Genomic DNA, 24,814 nt, shown 5'->3' with positions numbered 1-24,814 from the left:
AGTAGGATGCTCTGGTTCTGGAATGATGAGAATTTTTCTCTGACCAAAAGGTGGATTCAATATATTTTGTGTGTGTGTGCGTGAAGTGACTTAAGTCTGGCCTTCTGATCTAGTTCCCAGAATCTATCGGTTTTTTTTGGACAAGTATTAGTTTAATATTGGTGACCAAGTCTTAGAATTATAAATTTTGTCCAAAATCATGTATATTTAACCAAAGCAATTAAAAAATTTCACCAAAAAGAGGCAAGCACTAATAATGACCAATATAAATCAGATGAGATTTACAGGCAGTAAGTGCTTATTTTAGAGGTTAAAATATTGGAAATATTTCATTTTTAAAAGTTAAATCCTGCTACTTCTGAAATGTCAAATATTTTATAAATGTTTGAAAACAGTCTTTACCTGAGATGATGATCTGTTAAATATTTTTGCTAGTGCCAGTTAAAAGTGAGAAATGTTTTAGAAAAAAACTGTTTTCCTGAGCAAATTATAGTAAGTAGTATATGGATTAGTGAAAATAGCCTCCTTAAATTAGTCATTATATGGTCTGGATTTTTTTTTTTTTTTTTAAGAAACAATAACAAAGAGTTTTTTGTTTGGAATTTTAGCCAACTTCATGTATTGCGGTACCCCTCCCACACAAGCCAAACAAGTTTGCAGACCCAGTGACCGCAGGTCAGCCCGGCCCAAGCCTGCCAGGGTCCCTCCTGAGCTGCTGGGAGGCTCTCCTCCATGGAAGACTCTTGATCACAGGCTGGGCCACTGCTCTTTGTCTGAGTCAGGTTGGGTCTCTGGTTCATCCTCCTGTGGTGGGCCTGGGAACCAAAGAAAAAGTATTCATGTTGACTCACTTGAACCCCAGAGGGATCTTGGCAGGGAGGCCTGGGATATAGAAAGCACACCAGTAATGATGAAGAAAAAGAAGAAGAAACCGAAGCAAAAGAGATATTCTCAACCCCGGGCTGGAGGACCTTGGGATGATGACAATGCAGATAAACCTAAAGGTCATCCCTTTGCAGCTGACACACAAAAATCAGGTGTTCTCCCCAGCCAGCCTACCACTATGGGTACAGAATATGGACTTGTATCTGGAGAAAACTTGAAAAGGGAATGTGTAGTTAACTCCAGTGCAGCCAGATTAGTAACTGAGAACTTTGTCTCAGAGAGTCTCAGAATTCCTTTATATCCTTCAGAAGAAACCCCCAAAACTGCAGTAAGTTATCAGTCTAAGCTGAGAGTAGAGGAAGAGAGCAAAGGTAACAAGTCAGTACCACAAGGCCAAGACAAGAAATTGCTAAAGCAACATGAACACAGACCACAGCCTGCACCCCACCTGAAGACTCCTATAGATAAAAGCCAGTCAGTAGGCCCTCTCAATCTGAAAGGACCCCTAGCAGACGTTTCTGCATACAATGTAGAAACTCCTTTGGATATCAGACTCAAAGAGGGTTGCTCTCCTATCTTGGACCAAGAGGTTATGGGTGTAGTTTCAAAACCCACAGCAGCAAAAGAAATACCAAATTTGATACCCACTTTGATAGCAAGTAATCCATTAGAATGTAATCTAAAAGAAGGGAATAATGAAAGTAAAATGACTAAACTACAGAATGTCAAACTGAAGGAGTTTCCTGAAGGAGCTGAAGAGGATAAAGAACTAAAAAAGGAAGCTTTTCCCAACCAAAGACAAGAGATCAGCGTCTTTACTTCTGAGCAGCTGCAGGGCCAACTGTTGGTACAGGTCCCTGGGGTAGAGAATGAACCATTTAAGAGAATGGCAGGTGATGGCAAAAGCAGGAAGGGAAGGGGAAGTTCTGGGAAAATGAGAACAGACTCTGGGAAGGTAAAAGCAAAATCTGAGATGCCATTTCCTCTGGACAGTCAGAAGGACGGAAGGGCTGTTCTCATACCGAGTGAACCAGTCTCTAAAACTGAAGGAATGACTACTCAGGATAAGAGTGAGGAGCTGGGGCTGAATTCTTCAAAGCAACCAGGCACTAAGGCTGATCTCACGGAGGCACTGGTGATGGGGGAGCCTAAAGAGATGACTCAGCCTAAGATGGCAGGCACCATGCAGGCATTAATTCCTTTGGAAAGTGGATCAGGCATCACTCAGACTTCTGGTGTTAGGACAGAAATAGGAGATGTAGTCAAAGATATGGGTGTCAGTAACCAGAGCAAGGAAGGAAAGTGTCCATGGAAGGATCATGAGGCAGCTCCCTGGATCTCTGAAAAGCCTAAAAAGAGAGGCAATGAAGGCAAAAGCAAAAAGTTTAAAAATAGTTATTCCACACAGCCTGCTAGAATGGAGAGGAAGGAAGAAATCCTCAACCCACCTTTTGAAGGGAAGGATGGAGATGCTGGTAGTATTCCCCATAAAAGCAAGGAAATTGGATTTACTTTCCCCAAAATGCATGATTCTTTGTTCTCACATACACCAGATACACCCACAGTGGAAGTAGTTGACAGGAAGGGTGGAAATTTTGAGGTTAATTTTGTTGAGCTTGGGACTCTTGGGGAAAACAAAATAAGCACAGTCAAGGCTTCTGCTGTTACTGAACAACCTGCCAAGGTGACAGATGTGAGCTGCCAAGAGCAAATCCAGGGGGCAGGATTTGTTCCTTCAGTAGTATCTGAGGAGAATAAGACAGATGCAGCCAATAGATACACTTCAGTGGCTGACAAACCAAGTAAAAGGATTAATGATGGAAAAAGTAAAAAGGTTAAAAATAGTTCTCCTGAGAAGCACATTCTGGAGAATAAGATAGATGCAACAAAAATACATGTTCCCATGGAAACCACAGGGGACCAGGGAATTGAAGGAATGGCCTATATGGACGAAAATAGAAATATTACATTTACCTGTCCCAGAACACCATCAGAGCTGATAAATAAATCATCTCCTCTAAAAGTTGTGGAATCAGCAGCCTGTGAAAAACTGCCCACTCCTACTCCTCAAGTAGTAAAGGAAGGTGATTCCTTTCCAGATACCTTGGCAAAAAATGGGCAAGAGATAGCCCCAGCCCAGATTTCCAAATCATTAATGGTAGATAACTACACCAAAGATGGAGTCCCAGATCAAGAAAGACCCAATGCTCCCTCTGCTGTTGTGCCCTCTACAAGCACAGGAGGAGTTGCTCTACCTATTACAGCAGCCATAGAAACAGTTAACAGTCATGGAGATCACTCTCTTAAAAATAAAGCTGAGCTTGCTGATTCCATGAAAAATGAAGCAGGGATTGCTGAAAGGCATGTGGTAGGAGAATCTGAGTCAGTGGACAATGGTGTGTCTAAGCATTCAGTAGAGAAAGTCACAGAGCTAGCAAAAGGTCACCTCCTTCCTGGAGTGCCAGTAGAAGACCAGAGCCTACCAGGAGAGGCCAGAGCCCTAGAAGCATATGCAGATAGAGGTAATTTCCTAGCACATCCAGTGAACGAAGAGAAAGAGACTAAAGAAGGGTCTGCTCCAGTTCAGATTCCTGACTTACTGGGAGACAAAGCACAAAAACTCAGTTTTTGTCAGGACCAAAATGCTCAAGATAGAAATTCCAAAGGTTCAGATAGTTTGAATAAGAAGGTAGATCTGACTCTTTTGTCTCCAAAAAGTGAAAATGATAAATTGAAAGAAATTAGTCTGGCTTGTAAAATCACGGAATTGGAAAGTGTTTCCTTGCCAACACCAGAAATCCAGTCAGATTTCTTACATAGCAAAGTCGAAGCTCCTCCTTCAGAGGTGGCGGATAAGTTAGTAATAATGACTGCTTCCGAGGGTGTTCAACTCCCAGAACCCAAAGATAAGATTTTGGAGACACCTCAGAAAATGACAGAAAAATCTGAATCAAAGACACCAGGAGAAGGGAAAAAGGAAGATAAAAGCAGAATGGCAGAACCAATGAAAGGCTACATGAGACCCACCAAGTCCCGAGGACTTACTCCACTTTTGCCAAAGTCTACAATCCAGGAACAAGAGAGATACAAGCAACTGAAGTCCACTGGTATGAATCTGCCATGGGGAAATGTGTGTGCTTGTGGCTTTTGAGTCAGCATCAAAAAGGCAAAGAGCTTGTGCCTTGGCTCCATCCCGACTCTAATCATCCTTGTTAATCATTGGTTTGTTGGCATGAAACCTGTAACTGCTACTGCGTGTTTTCTGCAGCCAATGTGTTCCTTGTGTCCTGCTTGAGGAGGCTGGTAACTTGGTTGCATGCCTTTTTTACCCAGCACTGAACATTGAATTTTAGGGAAAGTTGAATTTTCAATGAATTGTCTAACAAAAGACCTATCGTCATCCATTTCTTAATTTTTTTAAAATTGTGCCTCCTATGAATCAAGTTTACAGCTAAATTTTAATCATTACTTGGTGTAAGGATTCACAGGAGGAAAGAAAGTATTTAATGTCTAGCTATGTGCATGAGATTTTTTTTCAGTGTATATGTAGCTTGTGCTGGTGGGACTAAATATCCAAATTGCTTTTAGGTTAAATGAAATCAGTCCACCTCCTTTCGAGGAAATGGTGGCCTCAAACCAGCATTGGTAGGCACAGATTTATTTGTGTTTCTAGTAATGGGAAATGATCTCTCAATGATACAGATACATTTTTTGACCAGTTTGTTGCTTATATCCATTGCCCCACAGTTGCATGTGGGTTTGAGTTTTGGGCATAGTCTATGTCCATCAAACGTAGTCCATAAAACTTGCCCATGTTGCGTTCCTCTTAATTTTACTCTTTTTTGGCTCTACTCAGTCAAGTAGTTGGAATGAGATTAAGAAGATGATTCCTTTAAGATTTAGAAATGGTAGCCCCGTTTCCCCCCACCCCCAATTCCCCAAAAAAGTATACATTTAATTGTGGCTTTCCTGAATCTAGCTTTCAAAAAATGTTTCCTTGTCTTTGAGATTTTTCACAGCCTACAAGTGACACTATTTCTTAATCACTGTTTCCCAGCTTGCATGATGTAGCTACTAACTCCAGAATTAAAAAAAAAAAAAACACCAATTGGTTTTAGTAGCCAGTCAGGCTTTTGGAGAGGTTTCATCATGGGATTGTGTTCTGCATGGTATGGACTTGTTCTTTTGGGTAAAGCTTGCTCTATGCATGAGTATGTACCCACTAAGGAGTACTGCTGTGTGAGTAAAGAATGCTAAAGGTTGTTATTTGCATAAGACATTCTCATCTTCTCTGTTTTTATCTTCTATTAGCTACCATATTACAAGGCAGAAAATGAAATAGTGTGTAGAGGGCTTTCCAGCATTCATTGAGATTTCCAGTGTTCTATCCATTTCTTTCGTTTTGGTTTCTAGACCCATTCTTTAGTTTCGGCAGTGATCCAAAAGTTAACATGTAATTTCTGTGAAATCCCAGCCGTCTCTTTTTGTTCAGTATTTGCAAAGAAATGAAGAAAGAGGATTTGTTGTTCTTGAGGAAGCAAAACCAGTACTGCAGAACTTTTGGGGCCCTGCCTGGGTCAGGTCAGGCTTAGAGACTGTGTTAGCAGTGGCCTTACAGAGTGGATATGGGAAGGATAATGGGTTTGGAACAAAATTTATTGTTTCTTCTGTAAATTCTACCACACCTTTTCCCTAAAGACAATGTATACTTTTTTAATAGTTAAAAAACTTTTTAAAACTAATTGTTGAATAGGTTAATACATTTACTTGATACAAAGGAGTATACAGTAAAACATAAGCTGGCCTCCCTCCATTAACCGCCTTCCAGCTTTCCTTCTCCAGAGGCTACCAGTGTTCACAATATCTTATATATCCTCCAGACAATTTGTGTATAATAAGCAATAACATATGTATTTCCTGATTTCATATAAATGAGATGTATACATACATACTGATGTGTGCTACTCTTTTTAGACTTAATTTTTAAAGAGCTCTTTTAAGACTCAGTATAAAGAAGCCAGGCACAGTGGCTCACACCTATAATTCCAGCACTTTGGGAGGCCGAGGCAGGCGGATCACCTGAGATCAGGAGTTCAAGACCAGCCTGACCAACGTGGAGAAACCCCATCTCTACTAAAAATACAAAATTAGCTGGGCGTGGTGGCGCATGCCTGTAATCCCAGCTACTTGTGAGAATGAGGCAGGAGAATCACTTGAATCCGGGAGGCGGAGGTTGCAGTGAGCCGTAGTCGTGCCATTGCACTCCAGCCTGGGCAACAAGAGCAAAACTCCATCTCAAAAAAAAAAAGAATCAATATAAAGAAAGAGGCCTCGTTTTTTTTTTTTTAATCTTTTTTCCTGGCAGATGTCTCTAGAGATGACTCATTCTTTTTTGATAGCTGTATACTATTTCATTACATAGGTATATACTAATTTATTATAGTAATTTTTTTTTTTTTTTTGAGATGGAGTTTCGCTCTGATTGCCCAGGATGGAGTGCAATGGCGTGATCTCAGTTCACTGCAACCTCTGCCTCCCAGGTTCAAGCGATTTTCCTGCCTCAGCCTCACGAGTAGCTGGGATTACAGGCATGCACCACCATGCCCAGCTAATTTTGTATTTTTAATAGAGACGGGGTTTCTCCATGTTGGTCAGGCTGATCTCGAACTCCCAGCCTCAGGTGATCCGCCCTCCTCAGACTCCCCAAAGTGTTGGAATTACAGGTGTTGAGCCACCGCGCCTGGCCAGTACTTCTTTACTGATGCACATTTTAGGTGTTTCCCAACTTTTTTTCATTAGAAATATGGTACATAAACTATCTTTGTATTTATAGGATGTCATACTCATGCGTGTGTGTCTGTGTAATAAAAAGGGGTTCCAGAGTAAGAATCTCTGGTTTGGAGAATATATATTCATAATTTTGATGGGTGTTTCCATATTGCTCTCTGTAGGCCTACAGAGATGTCCCTTGTAGAGAAAGGTACATCTCTACTCCTGCCCTCAACATAGACAAGTACCTGTCTCCCTGCCTTTCTCTACTATTGTGATTTTTTTTTTTGTTATGTATACTGATCTAATCGGTGAAAAATTATTTCACGGCATAGATTTTGTGTGTGTGGTGTTTTTGTTTGTTTGTTTTTTTGAGACGGAGTTTCACTCTTGTTGCCAGGCTGGAGTGCAATGGCACGATCTTGGCTCACTACAACCTCCACCTCTCAGGTTCAAGCGATTCTCCTACCTCAGCCTCCCTAGCAGCCTCCCTAGTAGCTGAGTGTGCCTGCCACCACACACAGCTAATTTTTTGTATTTTTAGTAGAGTTAGGTTTCACTATGTTGGCCAGGCTGGCCTTGAACTCCCGACCTTAGGCAATCCACTTGCCTCAGCCTCCCAAAGTGCTGGGATTACAGGCATGAACGACCGTGCCCGGCTGTGTTTCTTTTTTTTTTTAATGACTTCTTCGTGTATTATCAAGTCTATAAAAGCCAATCCATGCTCTGAAATTATGAAAATATTTTCTCTTCTCTTCTATTAATGTTTTTACATTTTAAATTGTTGGCCAATCTAGAATTTGCTTATTTGTTTGTGGGTTTGGGGGATTTTTTTGTTTGTTTTGTTTTTTTGTTTGTTTTTTGTTTTGGTATGTTTTGTTTATAAGGTTGTGAGGCAGGTTTACTTGATCATCCCACCATCATGTTTATAATCGATCTCCCACTGAAATGCCACCTTTGTCATGCCCTAAATTTCTGCATGTATTTGGTATATTTCTGGACTTTCTTTCCTGATCCATTGATCTTTCCACCAGGTTTCCTAATATATTTTAATATCTGATAGGGCTAGCCCAACCCCTTGCCCTATTACTCTTTTTCAGAGTTGTCCTATTCTTATTTATTGTATAGTTTTGTAGAAGAAAAATTAATCCACTCAATATTTTTCTTTTTTCTTTTTTTTTTTTTTTTTTTTGAGACGGAGTCTCGCTCTGCCGCCCAGGCTGGAGTGCAGTGGCCGGATCTCAGCTCACTGCAAGCTCCGCCTCCCGGGTTCCCGCCATTCTCCTGCCTCAGCCTCCCGAGTAGCTGGGACTACAGGCGCCCGCCACCTCGCCCGGCTAATTTTTTTTTGTATTTTTTAGTAGAGACGGGGTTTCACCGTGTCAGCCAGGATGGTCTCGATTTCCTGACCTCTGATCCGCCCGTCTTGGCCTCCCAAAGTGCTGGGATTACAGGCTTGAGCCACCGCGCCCGGCCTCAGTATTTTTCTTGAAGTCACTGTTTCTAGCTTATCCCAGGATGAGTTTATGTCTTGCATATCGAGTTTTTCTATCGAACAGCATAATGTGTCTTTCTTTTTTTTTTTTTTTCTTATGTATATGGATTTATTTAATATCAAAATACAATATTATATGCAATATATTACATGATTTTGCCACAATCAAGGACTAAATTAGAATAACAACTTGTAGAGGAAAAGAAGAATACAAATAAGGATATAGATAATCTAGTAATACACCTAGCTCACTATAGGAATAAGTATTACTTATTGAGGTGGATTGTAATGTTTGCATATTTTAATTTTTTTAAGAAAGTATTTGAATGGGCATAGCTTCAACCCAATTTCATGCATTCAGTCACCCTCTCAAATTAGTTACCCCAGTGTGCCACTGGCTCTCCCCTCCTACTGCTCTTCTTCCTTCCTCTCCTCCCTTTCTCATAATGTGTCTTTCATGTGTTTTGTTAGCCCATCACTGGTGCTTATTTTTGTTCCTCACTTTGAATTATTCATGTTAACTGCCCTGCCCCCAAATTGCTACCAATTCTCACATATCTTGTTCTCATTCATCTTGTGGTCAAATGGTGTCACCCATGGTTTCCATTGTTTGGGCAGTAAAGATATTACAAGTGGTGTTGGCCCGGCACAGTGGCTCACACCTGTAGTCCCAGCACTTTGGGAGGCTGAGGTAGGCGGATCACTTGAGACCAGGAGTTCAAGACCAGCCTGGCCAACATGGTGAAACCCCATCTCTACTAAAAATACAAACATTAACTGGGTATGGTGGTGCACGCCTGTAATCCCAGCTACTTAGGAGGCTCAGGAGAATTGCTTGAACCTAGGAGGCAGAGGTTGCAGTGAGCCAAGATTGTACCACTGCACTCCAGCCTAGGAGACAAATAAATAACATCCATCTCAAATAAATAAATAAATAAATAACAATAATAATAGTACCTACCACCTATTGAGTTGATTTTATTTGCCTGGTTATCTAGAAATAGGTAAATAGATCATACACACAAACATAAAACAATACTATTAAAGATTATCGGCTGGGTGCGGTGGCTCACACCTGTAATCCTAACACTTTGGGAGGCCGAGGTGGGTGGATCACAAGGTCAGGGATCGAGACCATCCTGGCTAACATGGTGAAACCCTGTCTGTACTAAAAATACAAAAAATTTAGCTGAGTGTGGTGGTGGGCACCTGTAGTCCCAGCTACTCGGGAGGCTGAGGCAGGAGAATGGCGTGAACCCGGGAGGCGGAGCTTGCAGTGAGCCGAGATTGCGCCACTGCACTCAAGCCTGGACGACACGGCGAGACTCCATCTCAAAAACAAACAAACAAAAAAAGATTATCTCTATTTTTCAGGTAAAAAAATGGAGGCTGTCAAGGTCACACAGCTGGTGAAGTGCCAGGGTTAGAATTTTAATCCAAGTCTTTATGTTTCTAAGACCCATGCTTTTCTTAGTCTTGCTTCAGAAGCTTCCAGAAGTTTCAGGTACTTAAAAAGAAGAAGGTTGACAATTACTAAATATAAAATAGACTTTTTTTTAGTATCTAGGCACTAATTAAACATTTTTCTACTTGGAGAAATGAAGATACATCATGAGAACATAAACTGTGAATCAGAGGTTAATTTAGGATTAGAATCTAGGTTTTGACTCTGTCTAGCATTTTATTTTCCAGAGAGAGTCTGTGTTTATTTACGTGTACTTTTTAACACCCAGCCTAGAGCTTTATTTATACATGATGCCTAATGACATTTTTTGAATTATAAATGAATTATCTATTTGCTGATCTTACCCTGTTTGGAAGTAGGAAAAGTGAATATATTGCCAGTCTCTTCCAGCTTACTGTTTGCTCTACTGTTATTTTTTCATGCTGCTCTCAAATTTAGGGAAACTTTATCAGGTTTCTTTGCATACTATGCATGTTCTTCCAGGCAGGGAAGATTAATGCATACGTCGGGAAGTCTCAGCTCAACTTTTCAGAAAAGGACTTCTTTTTCTTTTTTTTTCTTTTTGAGACAGAGTCTCGCTGTGTTGCCCAGGCTCGTGTGCAGTGGCACGATCTCGACTCACTGCAAGCTCTGCCTCCCAGGTTCATGCCATTCTCCTGCCTCAGCCTCCCGAGTAGCTGGGACTACAGGCGCCCACCACCGTGCCAGGCTAATTTTTTGTATTTTTAGTAGAGACCGGGTTTCACCGTGTTAGCCAGGATGGTCTTGATTGCTTGACCTCGTGATCTGCCCATCTCAGCCTCCCAAAGTGCTGGGATTACAAGCATGAGCCACTGCACCCAGCCAGAAAAGAACTTCTTATGGGATTGTGTTTTTTGTGAAGGGAAGCACAAGCTTGAAAGGATGATCCATATTAGATTCCAGTACCCGCTCCATGTTAGTTGTTCCCCTGGAAACCAAGTGGAACTGTGAGTGACAGTGTACTTGCTATGCTGCTACTGTGAATGGGACAGTTTGGGATCCCTGTAAATAGGCCCTCCCTTTGCCATAGTGAAGCCTGGTCTTCTTATAATCTGGCTTTCATTTCTTTCTTCAGTTTGCTTGAGCTCATCAACTGTCTACCAGCAGCTGGGAATGTCAGTTTATGGTGAGAAACTCTCTTGGTGTGAAACTTGAAGGAATTTATAAACCCAGAATTCTAACAGTTTCAAGGCCCTTGTATATAAATAAAATATGCTCAGCAGATGAAAAAACCATTTGTTATCTTAGAACTTGCTACTATTTTACAACTGGAGAAGTACCCATTTGGTAATGTCTTTTCTTTATTGTAGTGCCATTTGTGAAGTTCCTTTCCTCATTACTTTCACCCCACTTGCCCTCTGATTCAACTGGCTTTTTTTTTTTTTTTTTTTTTTTTGAGACAAAGTCTCCCTGTCGCCCAGGCAGGGATGCAGTGGCACGATCTAGGCTCACTGCAACCCCAGTTCTCCTGCCTCAGCCTCCTGAGTAGTTGGGATTACAGGCATGCGTCACCACGCCCGGCTAATTCTTGTATTTTTAGTAGAGACAGGGTTTCACCATGTTAGCCAGGCTGGTCTCGAACTCCTGACCTCGTGATCCACCCACTTCGGCCTCCCAAAGTGCTGGGACTACAGGCATGAGCCACTGCACCCGACCCAACTGGCTTTTTTTCTTACTACCATGCTAATGAAATTTATTGGGACTAGTCACACAGCTAAAAACAGCTACCATTGATTGAATCTTACTATATGCTCATTGCCATCCTAAACTCTTTTAACCTCCAAACAATACTGTGTGGTCATTACCTTGTTTGAGCTAGAACATTTAAATATTCTTTGAAATGAATCAAGCAACAATTGATTATCCTACTTTATTTTGTTTTGTTAAATTTTTTTTTTTTTTTTTTGAGACAAGGTATCACTCTGTCAGTGCAGTGGCATGATGATGGCTTACTACAGCCTCAACCTCCCAGGCTCAAACAGTCCTCCTGCCTCAGCCTCCCAAGTAGTTGGGACTACAGGTGTGCACCACCATACTTGGTGAATATATTTTGTAGAGATGGGGTCTCACTGTATTGCCCAGGCTGGTCTCAAACTCGTGGCCTCAATCTATCCTCCTTCCTTGGCCTCCCAAAGTGCTAAGATTATAGGTGTGAGGCACCATGCCTGGCTTGAATATCCTGCTTTAAAAGAAGCTTCTTCCCCTCATATTCCCTCACCCTTCACTTGTACCCTCTGGTTGACAGATTGCATTGGGGGATCCTGAACACACTGTTAAAATAAAAACTTAGTTTTGATTTACAGTATTGCAGATATAGTTACTTCTTTAGGATATGGAGGGGACAGTAAGGGGGCTTCCATTCTTTTTTATTTTATTTTTTTTTTTTTTTAAGATAAGGTCTTGCTCAGTCGCCCAGGCTGGGGTGCAGTAGTATAGTCTCGGCTGACTACAGCCGCTGCCTCCTGGACTCAGGTGATACTCCCACCTCAGTCTCAAGTAGCTGGAACTACAGGTGCATGCCACCATGCCTGGCTAATTTTTGTATTTTTTGTAGAGGCTGGGTTTGGCCATGTTGCGCAACCTGGTCTTGAACTCCTGAGCTCAAGTGATCCGTCCACCTTGGCCTCCCAAAATACATAAACATTGCCTATTGCTCTGCAAATAGCGGACACACAACATGATTTGTAGTTTTTAGTATTTAGTTTATTCATTCAGTAGATACCAAGTGATATTACTCCTACTCTAAAAATAGACTAATAAAACACATTCTCTACTCTTCAGAGATTCCAGGGTAGAAAACAGACAATTTTCCTCTAGTGAGAGAAGTTTACTTCTCTGAAAAAGGATAGAAGTGTGAGCTAGATCCTATGGAAATACAGAGGAAAAAGGGACTAAGTTTTCCTACAAAACCTAGAGAAATCTTCACACAGGAGACTGAAAGTATGGTTAAGAGTTTGCTGAGCAAATTAAGGTAAAGCATTCTAGGGGACAGCTGTGTAAGGCATACATAGTGAAGTGCAGGTGCATGGAATAAAGTCAGATTTGGGAAACGGAGATCTGTGAAATGTTTTGAGATGAAATTGGGGAGAAGAAAGTAAACTCCTAAAGATTCCTAGGGGTATTGTGTACCTTTGTAAGCAGAAGATCTTAGATTTTTGCTTGAAGAAATGGGTTATCTTTCTACCTAGTTTTAGTTGGATGATTCTCTTTTCTTTTGGGGAGGGCCATGGGAGGGTCAATACTAGGCTTAAACGAACAAAGACTTGATACTTTCAAGTTGTAGTTTTTAGAGTTGTTGTTGTTGTTGTTTTGAGACAGTCTCCCTGTCTCCCAGGCTGGAGTGCAGTGGCGTGGTCTCGGCTCACTGCAATCTCCACCTCCCAGGTTCAAGCGATTCTCCTGCCTCAGCCTCCCAAGTATCTGGGACTACAGGTGCACACCATCGTGCCCAGCTAGGTTTTGAATTTTTAGTAGAGACTGGGTTTCACCGTGTTGGCCAGGCTGGTCTCAAACTCCTGACCTCAGGTGATCTGCCTACCTCAGCCTCCCAAAATGCTGAGATTACAGGAGTAAGCCACCACACACAGACTAATTTTTGTACTTTTAGTAGAGACGGGGTTTCACCATGTTGGCCAGGCTGGTCTCAAACTCCAGACCTCAGGTGATGCTCCTGCCTCAGTGTCCCAAAGTGCTGGGATTACAGGCCTTAGCCACCATGCCCAGCCTTTAGAGGATTTCTTATCCATAAGCATTTTCATGTCTTTGATTCACATAACTCAGATTATTCGCCTCAGCTTTTTCATTGTCTATTTGCTTCTCATCTTTTGAAAGTTAATCAGAGAGAATCATGATTTATTTTCTTGAGTTAAAACATGTAAGAAATGTTTCTAAAACGTAGAATATGGTTTCTGAAATAGTTTTACATATATATATGTATGTCTAAACACTTGGAACATTTACTTCCAGGCAAGAAACTAGATTATAACTTGATGACCTTACCATTTATTAACAAGGAGTGGTGTCATCAATCATTGTTAATAGTAGAATTGTTGGCCGGGCGCGGTGGCTCAAGCCTGTAATCCCAGCACTTTGGGAGGCCGAGATGGGCAGATCACGAGGTCAGGAGATCGAGACCATCCTGGCTAACACGGTGAAACCCCGTCTCGACTAAAAATACAAAAAACTAGCCGGGCAAGGTGGCGGGCGCCTGTAGTCCCAGCTACTCGGGAGGCTGAGGCAGGAGAATGGCGTGAACCCGGGAGGCGGAGCTTGCAGTGAGCTGAGATCCGGCCACTGCACTCCAGCCTGGGCGACAGAGCGAGACTCCGTCTCAAAAAAAAAAAATAGAATTGTTGACTTTCGTTGTAATGATAATTGTTTCCTGGAGGCAATAACTGGGAACAGTTGGTCAATCTGAAAAGTAGTGTTGCCTTGGTAACTGATTAGAAGGAATGCAGAGAAACTAGTTGTCTCTCATGTATAAAAACCAAGGCCCTGAACAGGTTAAATACTAACTCCAAGCACAAGGCTAAAACAGAAATATCTGCCAGTACATGTACTGGGATTAGAGACCTGCAGGCTTTGCCAAGAGTCCTAGAAACCACTTTCTGCCCAGACACACAGGAATCCATGCACTTTCTTCAAACTCAGAATGGAATAGAACTTCACAATCTGTAGCTCAAAGGACATTCCAGATCACTGCCTCTTAGGTTGGGTTGAAGACAGCTTTAATGATGGGACGGATCAGGTCAAATGATACAGATGCAGTATAAAAGGAATCTACCCATCCTTTCACTGAGCAGATCTTTTTTGAAAGCTTATTTACTGTGAGTCAAGCACTGTGCAGTGCACCCACATGGCACAAATGCACAGTTCACATTCCTACCGTCTAGAAGCTCCTGGGAAAAGCATATAAATAAAAGATTGCAGTGTGGTTTCTAAATTTTAAAAGGTATAGAGTATTGTGATAATATGAAGAACTCAGGAGGGGTTCAAAGAGACGTTACAGAGGTGAGTGAGTAGGAATAGGACCTAGAGGCAAGGGGCCAGGGGCGGTGGTTCACACTTGTAATCCCAGCACTTTGGGAGGCTGAGGTGGGAGGATCATCTGAGGTCAGGAGTTTGAGATCAGCCTGGCCAACATAGTGAAACCCTATGTATACTAAAAATACAAAAATTAGCTGGGCGTGGTGATGGTGGACACCTGTAATCCCAGCTCCTGGGGAGGAAGAATCTAGAGACAAGGGATCCCAGTGGCAGCTGAATCTAGAATTTAGTCCTTCTGGTTCTTAAGTGTGTTTCTTTTTACCTAGGCAGGCTCACCTTTTTCAAATTTCATGTGTTTACCTCATCCACCAACTTGATATAATTTTACAGCAGCTGGGAGATTGGAGTTTCTTGCTGTGGCTATTTCCTGTGGATAAATCTGCATCCCTGAGTGAGATTATGTCTGATTCTTATTTGGACTGGAGTACTGAACTGGCCATTCTCAGGATGTTTTGTGGGGTGTTTTTTGTTTTCGTTTTTTTTTTTTTTTTTTTTTTTTTTTTTTGAGACAAGGTCTCTGTCACTCAGGCTGGAGTGCAGTGGCGTGATCATAGTTCACTCACTGCAGCCTCAAACTCTTGGGTTTAAGTGATCCTCCTTCCTCAGCCTCCCAAGTAGCTAGTACTACGGGCATGCACCACCACACCTGGCTAAAAAAAATTTTTTTTTTTAATTTTTTTTGTATAGATGTGGGTCCTGCTATGTTGCCCAGGCTGGTCTTGAACTCTTGGCCTCAAGTGATCCTCCCACCTAACCCTTCTAAAGTGCTGGTATTACAGGCGTGGGCCACTATGCCCAGCCTTTCTTGAGTTTTACTAATTATTCTATACTAGGCTTTCGCCATCATTTGTCATCCAGGTGGCATTCACCTCCTTTGGGGTGCAACAAAGCCATTAATTATTCTTCCAGTTAATATCTTTGTATGCCTTGCAAAAGCAATAGTGTAATCAAACTATAAACTACTCTGTCCCTTCCCCTCTGTAAAAGCCTCTGGTTCTTTGCTTTTTCTTAGTGAGGCTGAACCTGTCTTCCTACTCAGAAGCCACCTGAAAGGAAACTCACAGTGCTAAGGCACTATAGAAAGATATTAAATCTAAGTTATTTTAAGACTGGAAATTAGAAACAGAAGTTTGCTAAGGAATAAGTCACCCACACCTTACTACTCTTTGCATAATACAAACAAGACCATTTTTTGTGTGTGTGTGATACGGAGTCTCACTTTGTCGCCCGGGCTGGAGTGCAGTGGTGGGATCTCGTTTGACTGCAACCTCCACCTCCCGGGTTCAAGCGATTCTCCTGCCTCAGGCTCCCTAGTAGCTGGGATTACATGTGCCTGCCACCACGCCCAGCTAAATTTTTGTATCTTTTTTTAGTAGAGATGGGGTTTCACCACATTGGCCAGGCTGGTCTTGAACTCCTGATCTCATGATCCCCCTGCCTCGGCCTCTCAAAGTGCTGGGATTACAGGCGTGAGCCACCGCGCCCAGCCTAAAACAAGCCCGTTCTTAAGATATAAGGTAAACACTGAAACTAAGTGCATTGCTTCTTTTTCTCCCTTATTTCAAACTCGCTTTTGCTCCCCTAAACACACACACATACACATGTGTATGCATACTGTGTATTAATTTGGGAGTTTTGAATTGATCACAAAAGAGCTAAATTATAATTCCAAATTAAAGTTTGAAGTACTTCAATTATCACAAAAAAAGATAGATTGGGCGGGCAGCACTGCCCACAGCTGTAATCCCAGCACTTTGGGAGGCCGAGTTGGGCAGATCACCTGAGGTCAGAAGTTCAAGACCAGCCTGGCCTTGAGCCCTGTCGTGAAACCCTGTCTCTACTAAAAATACAAAAATTAATTGGGCATGGTGGTGCTGGCCTGTAATCCCAGCTACTCCAGAAGCTGAGGAGGCAGTAGAATCACTTGAGCCCGGGAGGCAGAGGTTGTAGTTAGCCGGAAAAAAAAAAAAAAGATACATCGAAAAGGAGAGTCATCTAGTGACTAAGATTAATTTTTGCTCAGCGGTTTGGGAAGACTGGCAGTCAGAAACCTAGCATCTTCTTTGTGGCTTTTCCATTAAGTTTTCACCATTTGATCATGGGCAAACCACTTTTTTTCTCTGGACCCCATTTTATTCCTCTGTAAAATGAGGGATCTCTTAGGGAAGCCCCAGCATTCTGACTGTACTGTCACACATACTTTAGTGTCTTTGCAGTACTGTTGATGGATATAATGGACCCTTGTCCTAAAAGGGATTCAGGGAATAGGTTATTTCCTTTCCTTAGGCAGTGCCCCAGATTTTGAAATTTAGCTTTTCTTTTTCTCTTATCTGTTAGTGATTGCAGTTACGATTCATATGTTGTTTCTTGTGAGTAGTAGTGGTTGTTTTGTTTTGTTTTTGTCTATCTTTATCAGAATGTAGCAGTTCTCCAGTCCAGGGACTTAGGCTTTCTTTCTTTTGTTGTTTTTTGTTGTTGTTGTTGTTGTTATTACTACTACACATCAGATTCCCTGTAGAGAGTAGGAAAACCTACTTCATATACATATGTACAGTTTCTTGGTTGTTTTTTGGTTTGTTTGGAGATGGAGTTTCACTCTTGTTGCCCAGGCTGGAGTACAGTGGCATGATCTCCACTCACTGCAACCTCCGCCTCCCAGGTTCAAGCGATTCTCCTGCCTCAGCCTCCCAAGTAGCTGGGGTTACAGGCATATGCCACCACGCCCAGCTAATTTTATATTTTTAGTAGACACGGAGTTTCTCCATGTTGTTCAGGCTGGTCTTGAACTCCCAACCTCAGGCAATCCGCCTGCCTCGGCCTCCCAAAGAACTGGGATTACAGGCGTGAGCCACCGTGCCTGGCCTTCTTGGTTGTTTTTTTAAAGCTAGCATCAGTAGATACATTATGTATTTCTGTGTTTTAACTACTTTGTCAAATGCTTTTTATATATATTCCCTCAATTCTCACAGCTATGTGTTTTGTTGTACTCAGACCCCTGGGTGACCACCAAGCTTATCTGTATGCCTGAGCATCTGGCTGGCATGATGTCTTGGGTACTCGCCCCTTCTATGGGCTTGAACTTCTTGGCCCTGACCGCCCCCCTCCCCAGATTGCCTCTTTCAACTCTCTGTCTCCTGAGCCTTGTAACTATGAAGCCAGTGCTTGGCCTAGTTGCTAGATGTGGACCTCATAATTATATTTTTTCAGGTTGACCACATTTCTGATCTACACAGTATGAACTGTAGTCTGGAATATGCACTCCTTTGTGCCTGGCTAGCTTCGTTCTTCTGGTTTCTGCTCTTGGTCTTTTGGCTGGTTCACATTTTGCAGTCTGCTGTTTGTGGATAGAATTACTGAGGCAGAATATGTGATATCTGAAGGTAGCAGAGACCTGTAATTTTACTTATTGCCTTAGCTGTTGGGCAGGGAGGATCTGGTGAAGTGGGTCTGGGTAGGCTAGCCAGAACTAAAAATAATTTGGCTATAAGGAACAAGTTTCTATGCTTGTTCTTTGCCTTGGTATTTTCCGCTTCTTCAGAATATAAGGGCCAACTACCACTTTCTTCAGACATGCTGCAGCATCCACCACACCCAGTCATGCCTCTGCCAATAGGCTGCACCCTCGCATGAGACAGAAAGGTTACTGAATGTACTGCCTAGTGGAGCCCCAAGTTGAAATCACATTGTGAGTTGGACATAGCAGCAGGCCTGTGATTCCTTGAATGTCTGTTTCAACTTCAGATGTGAAAGTGGTAAAACGGAATCCGAGAGCACCTTAAAGATTCCCCTCCTTTTATAGAGGAAGAAACTGAAGCTAAGAGCAGTTAAATGAATTTCTAAGACTCTTTAACTATTAAGTGACACAGATTTTAAAATCTGGCCTTCTGACTCAAAGCCAAATTAATTTTTTCCCCACCATGTCAGTAAATTGAGGATGTATACGTGTGTGTCATTTGTAGGGGGTGACTAGTTTTGAGAGAATGGGGTTGTTGAAGCTTACCTGATTTCTAAGGTATTTTCCAGAGTTTTCCTCTGGCATATTCGCACTGTATTGCAACAATATCTTCCCCACCCCTAGACCTTTTTTTTTTTGGACAGGGTTTCCTCTCACCCAGGCTGGAGTGCAGTGATGTGATCACGGCCCACTGCAGCCTTGACTTACTGGGCCCAGGCAATTCTCCCACCTCAGCCTTCTGAGTAGCTGGGACCACAATTTTGTGTCACCATGCCCACCTAATTTTTTGTACTTTTTGTAGAGACAGGGTTTTGCCATGCTGCCCAGGCTGGTCTCAGACTCCTGGGCTCAAGCATTCTGCCCACCTCAGCCTCCCAAAGTGCTGGGATTACAGGTGTGGGCCATGGCACCCAGCCACCTCCAGACTTTCATAATTTTCATCACATATTGTACATACTTAATTAGATTATTCAATTATATGTATAAAAAAGATAAGAAAGCGATAATTCAGCCGTGTTCTGTTACCACGGCCTTTCTGTGTCCAATCTTGCCTCATATTTTTTCTTGTTACTAATTAGAATCATGATTCTCCTGGCATTCTTCATTTTGTTATACCTCACTTCCTTTTCCTCAGCAACATCTTTGCCATAGAGTATAGAAACCAGGTTCCTTGCCAATTAATCTGTATTGTGCTTTGTCATGTATTGCTACTAAACAGGTCAAGATCAAGGGGAAGAAATGTATATGAGGCTCAGTTCATGTTCAGGACAGAGGTAAATGGAAATTTATATTTTTTTTCAGCATTGCAACGTTGCCACTCATGATCATGAATGTAGCCCTGTGTCAGGTACTAAAGGTAATGCAAAAAGGATATATGGTTGATCCCTGCACTCTTGTTGGGAACTTGAGTGGTATGAATAGAGAAGGTGAGTTATTGGGGACAGAGGCTACAGTTTAGCAAGCTTTCCTGTGCGGACCTTGGTAATTTCTTTACATTTTATAGACCAAAGAACAGTCTTAATTTGCCCTTTTTTCCAAAGGCATTTAAAAACTGTAATCAATCAAAAAAAAAAAAAAAAAAAAAAAAGGTGAAAGGCCGGGCGCGGTGGCTCAAGCCTGTAATCCCAGCACTTTGGGAGGCCGAGACGGGCAGATCGCGAGGTCAGGAGATCGAGACCATCCTGGGCTAGCACGGTGAAACCCCGTCTCTATTAAGAAATACAAAAAACTAGCCGGGCGAGGTGGCGGGCGCCTGTAGTCCCAGCTACTCGGGAGGCTGAGGCCGGAGAATGGCGTAAACCCGGGAGGCGGAGCTTGCAGTGAGCTGAGATCCGGCCACTGCACTCCAGCCTGGGTGACAGAGCGAGACTCCGTCTCAAAAAAAAAATAAATAAAAATAAAAATAAAAATAAAAAATAAAAACTGTAATCAAATCATTGCAGTTTATGGCAAATGGCCTTTAAAAAAAAAAAAAAAAAAGCAATCTAAATCTTTTCTTCATCTTGGAAAAAGACTTCTCTTGGATTTCTGATAGAATATTTCCAATATGCTATGTTAGTGCAAGACAGTAACTTACAGCTAGACAAGAAAAATCAGCTTTGTTCAAAGTAAGAGCATGGCCTGTTCTTACAGTATAATTTTTTTCCCACAATTTTGTTTTATGGGTCCTTCAGCTTGAATATATAATTTGTGAGCTCAAAGCCCAGGGCAGCAAAGGACCATGCTGAGTTAAATGGCAGTAGGCTCTGGTGGGTGGGGAAAACTCCAAGCTACAATTGTTAGAGTCCCTAAGTCTGGAGGTCAGAGAAAGATGAACTGCCCCCAGTGTGTTCACATGACACCTAACAGATAATTAGGCTGGAAAGAGCAGGGCTGGTAGCTGGTAGTGGAGGGAGCAACCCAGCCTCATCCAAGGAACCAAGTGGGGGCAGGGACAGGCGTAAATGCATCAGGCATTTGTTGTCACACAAATTTCTTATAATTAGAATACCTATCCCCAAAGCCCTGATCACCGAAGTCTTTAAATGAACCCTTTATTAAACTCTTCCATTATGCAGAGCTATGGATGGAGCTCTTCTGGGTTTTAGGGACCCCACTCAAGTCAGCTTTCAAGTGAAATTGATGAGTTGCAATGACAGCAAACCCACTCTTCCTCTGAGAATGAATGCCTGTAATTTTAATACTATGTTAAGGTGTGGGGTTTTTTTTTTTTTTTAGTCCAATTTTGAACAATTTCCTGGATTCTTCTTCGGGGGTTATAGCTGGGGATTGGCAAATGAGTCTCGGTTATTTTTAAAACAGTTTTCTGAGTGGGTGAATGTGGAAGGGTGGGCATGATATCAGATAAGAGAGTGTGTGGGTATACACATATCTATATCAGTGAAAGCCAAAATAATTACTATCCTTAGTGCTTGGATTAGCACCGTACCGTGTTTTAAATTGCAGATCTAAACAGAGTGCTAGTTCACAGGAAATTACATTCTCAGATTAACAGTAGCATTTCATTGTGCAGAAAGCAGCAGGTTCTTTCTTTCTCTTTCATTCATTCTTCCTTCCTTTCTTTCTTTCTTTCTTTCACATTTGTAAGTACATTTAATACCCAACTGCTTGAGGAGAGAGGGGCATTGAGGGAGAGGTGAATTTTGTCATGAATACTGGGGAATTGGTGTGATGTCACTGCAAGCTCTGTGTGATCGTAGGTGGTATTAGAGCTCCAGGAGCGAAAGCAGGGAGAGCAGTGGAAGAGACGATGTCGCTCTCAGACAAGCAGACAGCCTCTCTCACTGCCGCGTACGGTCAGCTCAGTAAGAGCAAGCCTGCGGAGTGCCGAATGGACTCCCCAAAAGAAATCAGTCAAGCCGGATTCGAATGGCAGAGGACAGAGGGCAAACTGAATGAAATTGGGCTGAATGTCAGCATGGACGGGCAACCGAAAGATGGGCTTGTGAAGAATGCCAGCTTCCTGGAGCAGAATAAGCTCTGCTTTTTTGAGGGGAAGCTAGACAAAGAGCTCAGCATTGAAGTGCAGGACACGGACTATCAAGCAGCCTCGGGTCACCTTGAGAGCAGGTATGTGATTTCAGAGACCTACCATCCCTTGGAGGGGAACTCGGTACACCAGAAGACCTCTGAGTTCCATCTGGGACTCATAGAGGGGCCAGACAAAAACAAAACCATTCCAGTTCAGGGGAAGGTGGCAGGGAAGAATGGACTAGAGACCAAGAGCCAGTCAGATCTGGATTTCCCTGGGGCGGCTGACGTCCCTACCAGGTATGCTAAGGAGCAGGAAACCAGTGTTTGGAACCCCAACTTTCATCCAGTGGCTCAAGGCCCTCTGGGCTCAAGGGAAGCAACTCCGGGAGAGATGAAGAATAGCATCATCCCTGGCTGCCCAGTGATTGGGGTGGTAAATAACTCTGAGCAGCTGAAATGTGAGTCCCCACTCCTGGTGTCTGTAGCCCACCCAGCCCCCATTATTGAGCATTCACCCACCACCATTCCGCCAATCACTATGGTGTTCACCCAGGAACATTTGAATGCAAGCTCTCACATCAGAGACCATGATAAAGAGTTGGAGAAATTGAGTTCTACCGAGGAGGAAGCTGTGCTCAACCAAGCCCCCCAGCAGAAGAAGACAGTGCGCAGGGCCCTGTCTGAATGTTCTCACCTCTCAGTTCCCCCAGCTGTCAACCTTGCAGATAAGTACCCTGAACTCCCTGCCCGAGAAGAGCCTTCTTCTGGCCTGCTGCCTCCCCCTAGTAGCCCAATGTCTAGTCCTATGCCTGGGAAACTGGGAGCTCCTGCTATGAAGCGCTCCATGACTGTGGGTGAGGAACAGACAGCTAGCTACAAATTGAGCCCTGGGAAACTGCCCATCGTGTCTACTAAAGAGATACCTCCTTTCATCTGCGAGGAACCAGTGGCCAAGAAGAGAGAAGAATTGGCCCACTTCAGCAACAGCAGCAGCAACTCTGGGAAAAAGGAACTCGGCACTGCTGGATTGTATCTCCATAGTAAGCTGGAGCAGATTCCTGAAGGAAGCAGCAAGGAAAAAGGGCAGGAAGATATTAGTGAAACTAGAATTGATTCATGCTCCCAGGTCTGCCAGCGAGGAGAGAAACAGCCAGGACAGACAGCTCTGGCAGGGAAGAAAGAAATTGAGGTCACTGCAACCCAGAGCACTCCATCGTTTCTGTGTGAAGAGCCCCCACGTGATGGTATGTTTCTAAATTTTGCCTCCATTGGGAACAAGCAGACAGCAAGGAAGGAACCAAAGTGACAGATTACCAGCAGAGCACTAAGCAGCTTTTTACAGCCTGGTTCTGTGACTGCCTGGGGAAAGCTTAATTCCCTTGTGTTAGAGGCTTGCTGGGAGTGAGGCAAGAAAGAGAACAAAGTGAATCTTGCAGGGTCAAGCCGAATGTCTTACTAGCATGGACAGATAGTGTGAATTGAGTAGGTGGGTTCGGGGTGGAATGGGGTCAGAGAATGGTGGGCATAAAAACTAGAGCCCCTTTCTTGACCTCATGTCACCCTGTCCAACCCATCCCCCATCCACCCAGCCCTCAGCTCCCGGTTGGTTTGAACCAGATGATTCCTGAGCTCTAAATCCTCCAATCGCAAATGATTGATTTCCTTGCTTGAAAATCTGTCACTTTGTATAGATTCACAATGGGTTTATCAGCACTAACCTCCTCTCATTAAGTTGCATGATCTGGGTGGAAGCTCTGTTTTCTGTTTTGCTTTTGAGAACGTTTTACTTTTGTTCAAACTGAAAAAGAACCCTTTAAAGCTAGCTGTTTAATATTCTTTCTGTGTTCTTCATGTTTGACCCAATCTTGCTTCTAGTGTTCTCTTTTTGTGTGTGTTTTGAGAGGATTTGTGGGGAGAAAAAGAAGAAAGAGAAAACGGGGAGAGGAGGAGAGACTTACAACCTAATAAACAGCTAAATGTTGCGGTCTTTGTGACTGCCTTTTGTGTCTTTCTTCCTGGCCCTTTTCTTCCCCATCTCCCATCCCCCCACAGCTCTTACTGTGGTGGTCTGAAAAAGCTTGCGTTTTTCTGAGTCCAGTTTGAGCACAAAGGGCCATAATTCAGGAGCTTGTAAATGGGTATTTAAAACATGTGTTTTGCTTATTTAAAAAAAAATAGTCTTGTTTCCTGGGACCTGTTTTCTCTAATATTTATTACTCTCAGTACATTTTTATAAAATTTTACTTTTTTTCTTTGAAAGTAAGAAATGGTATTTTCTAGAGGAGTGGTAAGTAGAAGACATAAGATGTTTTGGGTTTTTGTTTTTTTATGGAGATAAAAAACATGTTTTTTTATGTAGCCAACCAAGCCCCCATTATTGAGCATTCACCCACCACCATTCCGCCAATCACTATGGAGATAAAAAACATGTTTTTTTATCTGAGATAAAAAACATGTTTTTTTGTTTTTTTTGTTTTTGTTTTTGTTTTTGTTTTTGTTTTTGTTTTTGAGACGGAGTCTGCTCTGTCGCCCAGGCTGGAGTGCAGTGGCCGGATCTCAGCTCACTGCAAGCTCCGCCTCCCGGGTTTACGCCATTCTCCTGCCTCAGCCTCCCGAGTAGCTGGGACTACAGGCGCCCGCCACCTCGCCCGGCTAGTTTTTTGTATTTTTTTTAGTAGAGACGGGGTTTCACCGTGTTAGCCAGGACGGTTTCGATCTCCTGACCTCGTGATCCGCCCGTCTCGGCCTCCCAAAGTGCTGGGATTACAGGCTTGAGCCACCGCGCCCGGCCTAAAAACATGTTTTTTTATGGAGATAAAAAACATGTTTTTTTATGGAGGCAGAGAAGTTTAATAGTTCCTCTTTGATTTCTTATGACTCCAGGATCACAAGCATTCAGGTGTCCCATGCTGTTGCTTCCTTCTAGCTGTGACAGAACTGTAAGCTCCTCCTGGACAGGACTTTGTCATCTTTTTCTTGATCCCCAGGTGCTTTGTTCAGTACCACATACCTTCTAGGTGATCATGAGTGAAGACTTTGTTTCAGAACAAGTTCTTTCTAATTCACACTAATAGAAGTTTGTGCTAATAGAAAAAAATTTCAGATGACTGACAAATCCACCGATCCATTCACCCTGATAAAAGTTTAAATGCTGACTCTGTTAACCACTCTGTAGGTAAAACTTTTATATGAAGATTGTTTCATT

General features: G+C 42.7%; 1 protein-coding gene across 48 annotated transcripts in view; it reads left to right on the top strand.

Annotated features, from left to right (window-relative positions):
* Positions 1–24,814, top strand: part of LOC105480390 (microtubule associated protein 4) — a 230,273-nt gene that overhangs the window by 167,920 nt on the left and 37,539 nt on the right. For 22 of the 48 annotated variants that reach the window (XM_011739176.3, XM_011739171.3, XM_011739162.3 and 19 more), the window contains 2 exons: positions 609–3,992; positions 10,711–10,761. The exons of 18 other annotated variants lie outside the window; for them this stretch is intronic. In XM_011739176.3, coding sequence (XP_011737478.2) covers positions 609–3,992; positions 10,711–10,761 — 3,435 coding nt within the window. Of the gene's footprint in view, positions 1–608; positions 3,993–10,710; positions 10,762–20,878; positions 22,854–24,814 lie in introns of those variants that run through there. 8 more of the 48 variants (XM_071091602.1, XM_071091600.1, XM_011739165.3 and 5 more) reach the window with 4 other exon arrangements.

Source organism: Macaca nemestrina, chromosome 2, assembly GCF_043159975.1.
Source record: "Macaca nemestrina isolate mMacNem1 chromosome 2, mMacNem.hap1, whole genome shotgun sequence".
Lineage (NCBI taxonomy): Eukaryota > Metazoa > Chordata > Mammalia > Primates > Cercopithecidae > Macaca > Macaca nemestrina.
This window is presented reverse-complemented; position numbering and strand designations above follow the sequence as displayed.